Source organism: Lolium perenne, chromosome 6 (assembly GCF_019359855.2).
Source record: "Lolium perenne isolate Kyuss_39 chromosome 6, Kyuss_2.0, whole genome shotgun sequence".
In the NCBI taxonomy this organism is placed as follows: Eukaryota; Viridiplantae; Streptophyta; class Magnoliopsida; order Poales; family Poaceae; genus Lolium; species Lolium perenne.
The window spans coordinates 186,832,525-186,839,990 of NC_067249.2; the positions used below are offsets into that span (position 1 = coordinate 186,832,525).

Below are 7,466 nucleotides of genomic sequence, written 5' to 3' on the forward strand. Positions count from 1 at the left end.
GGCCAGGGGAGCTGAAACAAGGCGAGGAAGAACCCTAGCCTCCAGATCTCGCTGGACCAATCTGAAGCTGCACCTAAACTAAACCAACTACCGGCAACTTGCCAAACTAAAACTAATATCTATAGAGTGGAAGCCGGCGCCTCCCCTCCGCCTCCCTCGACCGACATCACCGGCGAGTTCAGCTTCGGTTTGACCCGGCGAGGAGAAATCCTCCCTCAAGTACTGTAGCAAGGTGAGAGAGGTGGAGGGGGGAAATGCAGAGCCATATGCACGGATAGAAAATGTAAATAAGCTGCTCGGCATCACATGCTTACAGATCGATGGAATTGCAATAGTTTTAGAAACCCAAGAATCAACCGACAAAGCAACATGTCACTAAACTGTCTTGGTGATCAGACAAAAAAGAACATAATGGAGTATAGCCAAATATGACAGGCTGGCAACTCAACATAGTCACATAATCAGCAAGTATGTGAAATCACTATAATGTCATGGCTTCTCATTATTGTGGTTTATTTTTCTATGTACAAATATTGCCCCAATTAATACGTGCAGAGACAAAAGGAAAAAAGGAACTAAGGTGTGTTTATACTTTACTAGTATAAATGCCCGTGCGTTGCCACGGGTCCTCGAATTTCATTTCACAATGTACATATATAATTCAAAACTTACTATAAAAATTAAAATAAATCAGCAATGTCATAATGTACTACAACATGATAATACCAAACGCAATAACAAGACATCATTGTTGTGCATCTGCGTGGTTCCAAGTTCTAGGTTTTGTTTTTTACTCTTCTGTGGTAAGTCTCACACCTGTGTTTTGGGTCGTCATAACTGTCAACTCAACAACCTCTCATTTTGGATATATTATTGTCTCACAAAATGCTTCTTTTTTTATTAGTCCAAACAACACTTCGATATTCATAAATATCTGGAGACAACCCTAAATCGTAGCCTTCTGTGTCAAACATACAAAAGGGGCTTAGCTAATCTTCAATAATGGCTAGGGTAAAAACTTCGCCAGTAAGCTGGTGATGCGGATGCTAATTTTTTCAGGCATCGATGTATCCTCATAACAGCTAGAGAGTATTTATTATGAGGATGAGAGCAAGAATTAAATTTACCTTCAATCTTACCGATGTTACTCTTTGTAATATTAGAAGAGGCATGTGAACCTGTGAAGGGTATCTTAGAATACTCAAATACATGATGATGATCTTTGTTACCACAATGATAGTATAACCTGCAAAAAGATAGTGTGAATTTATATACAAATGTCTTATAGTATATTATTATAAGAGGAGAGTACTACAAAGAGACAAATGAATAGACATCGGTCATCCACTCCCGTCGTCCTACAAACCACACATGAATTATCGTAGCGCACCACCCCTTCTATCTGCACCTCGTCTCCACGCCACCAACACAGAATACCGCCCCAATATTGATCGCCAACCCATAGTTCCGCCCCATTTTATAATTATTTGGCCCCACCGCTTCCCCTTCTTGAATTCTCCCACGCACCACCCAACCCAAGGACTCCACATGCATCGCATGCCACCACCCAACCAAGGGACTCGTCTTCATGCACCACGTGCCATCGTCGCTCATGGCACCGACTGCCTCCCCTGTATCCCGCCTTATTTACTTTTAGTGAAAAAAAATAGTCATAGAGAAGTTTAGTACTGAAAATAAGTTGGCTAGCCCGTTTATTGCAGCAGAACCATAACAAAGTTAAGTTCAAATATCACGGGGAATCGCATCATGTTATCAATGAGTGTTCAATGTCTCCATCTAATTTATCGTACTACCTGTGCCCATAAGATGTGTGTCCAAAGACAATTCTTTTACAAAAGGAGGGGCACATTTTTATACAATCATATTCCACAGATCGGGTCTCGTTATTAACTTTCTCATTTATCATCCTCAGAAGTGGGACTATTTCCGTTGGAAGAGCTCGTTGCGTTGCTCCTGCTGCTCCCTCTCCCTGGCCGTCATCCTTGGCTCAACATGACCACCACCGCTTCTACGAGTTAATTCCTTCCTTATCATGGTCCTCTATTTTCGTAGGCGGCTTGTCAATATTGAAAAAAGTTACGTATAAAAATGAACAAGACTTCGTATAATGAAGACTAATCTAATTTTTTAGCCATGGGTTATACACAACCAACATTTTCAACATTATTGGTGTGCTACATATACAACGACTTAAATCACCAGACAACACAATACATGACATCCAGACATAACTAAGAGAATGAATGATTTTTACTTACATAGACAGAGAATTGTAAACATCCATATTATGCAGATTTCAGGGGCACAAATATATCACATTTTCCACCCAACATTTAGTTATCCAAATCCAAATCCATTCCTTCATTCTTCTACAGCAAATAGACATTGTCCACAGCCATGGCGTGTACATATGCGAGAAGAAATAGGATCAAAGTGAAGCAGAGTAAAAAAAGATCTTTATGAGCAAATACAAATATCATCTCTGTTAAGAAACTAAAAGCTGTCATTTTACATCTTGCACCACAGGAAGTGGAAGCCTAGAGCTTGTTGTCAACATTCAAATCTGTGGACCTTCAGAAGGTGTAATGACAGTGTGTGTAGACACAAAAACTGAAAGAAAAACATCACCGATTTTTTAGTGGTAAAAAATTAACCCAGTTCACAGCAGCATAAACATTGAGATAATAATTAAAACTAACAAGTAACGCCTTTATGTGATCAATAAAGCTGGACTCTCCCAACCCCATCAGCAAAATACCTATAGTGTCAACATAAACATTCTACATGCATATATCTATGAACCCTTAGTAAAAAAAATATACAGAGAGAAGCAAACATATCTGAGGCTACTGATAGGGTACTCAAATTCAATATCTTACACATAGGAAATGTATCGGTAGATTTCGTATCCATGTTTTATTGAAATACACATCAATCTTTGAACCACCCCGAAAGCCCTTGCTCCGCAACTCTACATGCTTTCGAGGCGCAAGCACAGAGTCGTCCGCGACGCGTTGCGTGATGGCGCGTGGATTCGAGACCTCCGAGGTAGAGTGTCCCCGGACCTCCTAGACCTCTTCGTCACTTTCCGCTCGCTCTTGGGCCTCGCCGAGCTCTCCCCGGAGGTGCGGGACACGTTCACTTGGCGGTTCTCCGCGGACGGCGGCTACTCCGCGGCCTCGGCTTACCGGCTCCAGTTTTTGGGCGCGATGGACTCCCCCCTCATCCCCATAATCTGGAAGCCCTGGGCTGCGCCGCGCTGCCGCTTCTTCGCCTGGTTGGTGGTGCAGAACCGACTCATGACAGCGGATCGTCTGCTCGCTAGGCGGTGGCCAAACAACTATTTCTGCCCTCTTTGCATGCGGAGCCTGGAGACTTGTATGCACCTCTTTGTCGAGTGCCCGCATGCGCGATGTATCTGGGAGAGGGTGGCGGTCCTTGCCTCGGCACACTCTCTTGACCCCGCCACCTGGGGAACACCGGCCCGTACTATAGACTGGCTCGGCGGCCTCTCCGCTGGGCTACCGGCGGCGGAAGCATCCCGTGTCCGTTCATGGAGCCTCCTGGTACTTTGGCAAATTTGGCTGGAGAGAAACGCCCGCATCTTCCGGCAGGCCTCTTCCTCGGTGGCCACTACCATGGCCAAGATCAATGATGAAGCGGCTGCTTGGGACTTGGCCGGCGCGAAGATCTTCCCTCCCCGCGAGTAGTCCCCCTTTCTTGCTAGTTTCTCTTTTAACCAGCAGATCCTAGCCATCTCTGCTGGATCGTGTGTTTGGGCCGGTCATCCTTGTACGAAACTCACTCTTCTATTAATATATCGAGCAGCTCACCTGCCGAATTCTCAAAAACAAGTTAACATGAGAAGAGAAGAGGAGGGGACCTGGAAGTGGCGGTGAGCTGTGCAGTGCCGAAACCTTCGGTGCAGGAGAGGGGACCACGGATGGCATCACACGGGAGGCAGAGACTCGCCCGTAGATGGTGCATGCCGATAAGATCACGGATGGGGTGGCGATGAGAAGCTTTGCTAGATTCACGAACTGGATCAGGTCGTGCCAGTAGCAAGACCAACTGCCTCCATAACCTCCTGGGCCTCCTCTTGGATCATGTCTTGATCCTCCTGCCTGTTCGCAGCAACATCATGCCTTCCACCCCCTCCACCGTGGTCCCCCGCTGGCAAAAAACATAGTGTAAGCAAGCCTTCAACATTGAAACTTACCAGCTAATCCAACAAGATAGCATTGTTGAAGCAGAGCATCAACTAATCTCCAGCTGAATCCATCCAACTTGTGTCTTAAGGAGACATAGAACACTGGAAAATTTAGCTGCCTGCTTTGGGAGTTTTTCCGCAAAAAGGAGAATCAATTGCAATATACCAAGATGCTGCGATTGGTGTTTGTGTCCGATAGAAATTACAAGCACCAAGACGAGCAATCACAAATAGTTAGCAATACAACAATAAGCTTACGTAAGGATACCCAATGCAGCACATGCAGGCACATCAGGACTCACACATCCTCGTGCTGAAATTGGAGTCAACCACTCGATCTGAAAATCCCATCACATCATCATCTGTGTTACTAGAGTTACTTAATTAGTTAACTTGAATACTTTCTTGTACAAGTGAACATGCATATATACAAATATAAAAACACAGCTCTGTCAAGCATACCACATTAGTTGTCCATATAAACATATAGAGTACCAACTAAAATTTCTATCTCTCCTATCGATCCAGATCAGAATGGCGTGCATGGTTTGAGACAAATGACGCAAGTACATCAAAGGTATGCAATGAATTCCGACTTCTCAAACTAAAACTCCTCATACGCATATGCATATCTCTAAATTGATGAAAAGCTGAAACAAATTTCATGATATATGACCTCTGAAACTATAAGAATTCAGAAAGTGTTCATTGTTTAGTGCTAAGGAAACAAATCTTGAGGAATAATAATGAAACCACATAGGTCTTAGCCGATCTCACTATGAATCTTACTGGTGGAAGATCGACCTCTACAACCTCAAGTATGTGCTCTTTAGCCAGTGCCCATCTCTAACATTATATAATGCAGTAACACACTAATAACCTATAGAATAAACACAAGCAAAAACCTGAATCACCTTCGCATCCGTGGAGGTATCCGATCTATACCATGTAGATTTGTCTCCTTTCTACTATCATTCGTGCCCTTAGTTGTGCTCAAGATGACGTCAACTGAGCGGGAAATTGCGAGCATGGAGGGCGCATCCAAAGTTACAGCTACAACCTAGACGTATTATTCCCTATGCATCTTGTTAACATGTCCATCTGTGAATTCATAGTAAAGAACCGACAAAGGAGAAAATCTAGCATGTGCATTGTTTCTCTTTTCATAAAGGTAAATTTTCTTTTAAAAAAAGTACGACAAACTCATTATCTTGCAAGTAACATAGAAAATATATCACTCAAACAAACGCATTGTTGCCTTTTTGACTAACACACAACTTTCAGTACAATGGCCAGCATTACTTCCTATGAATTAAGATGTTGTCAGGTACTGACCAAGCAGTCTTAGAAGACTGAGCACTAAAACAAACGTCAAGATTTTGCCAACTATTTGGCTTATAAGCTTCAGTTTTTCTGAATGTACATGTACTCTTATATATTTTTATGACTAAAGAGAAAGATGAGCAGTTCATGTTTCCTAGCATTGTGACCAAGCAGTATTTCTTCCTTTATTGCTACAAACTTTTTCTCGAATTCCTGTCATCACTCACTGACCTTCATGTACAGAAGTGACATATAAGTCTCCTCCATGTTTGAAGCCTGAAACAAGCAGGCCAGTGCGAAGAGATGCATCGTCCAAGCTTCGCCTTTCTGCCATGAGAAACCAAATGATCTCAACAACATTATGTAATTTTACCAGGATTGTTTGTGTTGGTGTTGAGATAGAGGACTTACATGAAGTTCATAGACAATGAGGAACCTATCTAGGTAGTTGACAGACAAGACTTCAGTCAACTGCACAAAATTGTAATTCCCAATGTCAATGACCTATCAGTAGAAAATTGCAGACTTAATCAGCTATGAGGGAAATATGGATCGGGACAATTCCGACAAGCAAATGGAGGCACCTTTACTGGAATCCTTCCCATCACATATCAGCAAATCACTATAGACACAAGGAAAATAGGGCTCACCTTCCAAATCCAATCTATGGCGTCCCTCATGATGGTAGGCCAAATCAAGGCCATCGAGCCGCCGGAACCATCAGACGTCACAGAGTAGTCCGTGGAGAAACCCTCTGCACCACCACCCCACTCAGTACAACACGGCAACCTTGGCCTGCGCGACCGGTCATACGAGCGAGGACGAGCATGGGACGCTCGACGGTCACATGGAGGAGGGAAGCGGACAAGGAGCTCTTGAGCTTCAGAGGACCTGCTGGCCGTGGGAGGGGCTGGGTGTCCGACGAGGTGGGTGGCAGAGGCGGCGGCGCGATTGGATCCAGGGAGAGAACGGGATCTGGTGGAGGCGCACGTGAGAGAGCTTCGAGCTTCCTCGCGTGGACGGTCGACGCCTCCTCGCCGACTTCGGGCTTCCTCCACGTAGAGAGGTGCCGCCAAGCTCGAAGATGATTCCGTGGATTGGTAGGTGAGGGGTGTGCGCCAGCTGCCAGGGTAGAGAGGAAACCTAGCGGGGCACGACGAAAGGTGCGACCTACTGCGGTGTTGGTGTTGGGGCGGCCCATGTTGTCACGGCCCAGCGCGTGCGGAACGGGAGTACGACGAGGACGACGAAAATCTTGACGTAGTGCGGTTGGGCAGAATAGGGGGAACTCCTTTTTAAGTAGTGTAGATAGACTGTTTCTCCTAGAAAAAGAAAACCCAACGCTACGTAACAATAGGGAATCGGGCAAAGGTAGGGCATCAAATCATGCTCGAGACTCCCCGCAAAAAAAAAATCAGGCTCGAGACTCTGATCGATGCGTAGCAAGAAAAGCAACAAACGATGCGTTGGATCATGACATGGCCGAGGGCCGAGGTGAGGCTCTTGCTCGAGTTCGGTGGTGAGTTCTTCGATACCGACAAAGTGTCCGGCTTGACTGGCTACATGGCGGCATCGCCAACGGCGCGGCTCTGTCCCCGGACGTCGAGGCGGGGTGCTTCTTGGCGGCGGTGCGCGGTCTCGGCCAAGGCCATTTTGCGAGGAGTGAGGTTGCAGCGACGCCGCTCATGGTGTCTGGCTAGCACGTGACGGTTCGATGGTGGCAAGGTTGATGGGTTCGTTGCATGGAAAACAAAAAATTTCCTACCGCAAAGACGAATAAATCCAAGATCTAATCTATGGAAAAGCCAAGATCCAATCTACAAGATCGTAGCAACGAGATGGAGATGAGACTAACCCTCGAAGATTCCAAAGCCTACGAGATTAATCTCGTTGTTGGTGTAGACGATCGTTC

At 45.3% G+C, this 7,466-nt stretch overlaps 2 protein-coding genes across 12 annotated transcripts; one reads left to right on the forward strand and one right to left on the reverse strand.

The window, feature by feature from the left end:
- Positions 1-1,756: 1,756 nt before the first annotated feature.
- On the reverse strand, positions 1,757-6,739 carry LOC127306689 (cyclin-D4-1). Of its 11 annotated transcripts, none has more exons than XR_011747489.1 (6): positions 6,205-6,737; positions 5,966-6,058; positions 5,786-5,881; positions 4,500-4,569; positions 3,905-4,194; positions 1,757-2,061 (listed from the first exon to the last, which is right to left on the reverse strand). XR_011747489.1 is itself a non-coding variant. In XM_051337377.2 (5 exons), exons 1-5 carry the CDS (start codon positions 6,256-6,258, stop codon positions 4,557-4,559), a joined length of 402 nt encoding a protein of 133 aa, XP_051193337.1. In that variant the 5' UTR covers positions 6,259-6,739; the 3' UTR covers positions 2,633-4,556. The 11 variants fall into 11 exon arrangements, 5 of the variants coding, with proteins under 5 accessions (XP_051193337.1, XP_051193339.1, XP_051193340.1 ...); XR_007854806.1 differs by lacking the exon at positions 1,757-2,061 and adding an exon at positions 2,237-2,631; XR_007854809.2 differs by lacking the exon at positions 1,757-2,061 and adding an exon at positions 5,146-5,291 and having other exon boundaries at positions 2,633-4,194; positions 6,205-6,739.
- On the forward strand, positions 2,997-3,731 carry LOC139832577 (uncharacterized). The gene has a single exon (XM_071822363.1). It carries the CDS (start codon positions 2,997-2,999, stop codon positions 3,729-3,731), a length of 735 nt encoding a protein of 244 aa, XP_071678464.1.
- Positions 6,740-7,466: the final 727 nt, after the last annotated feature.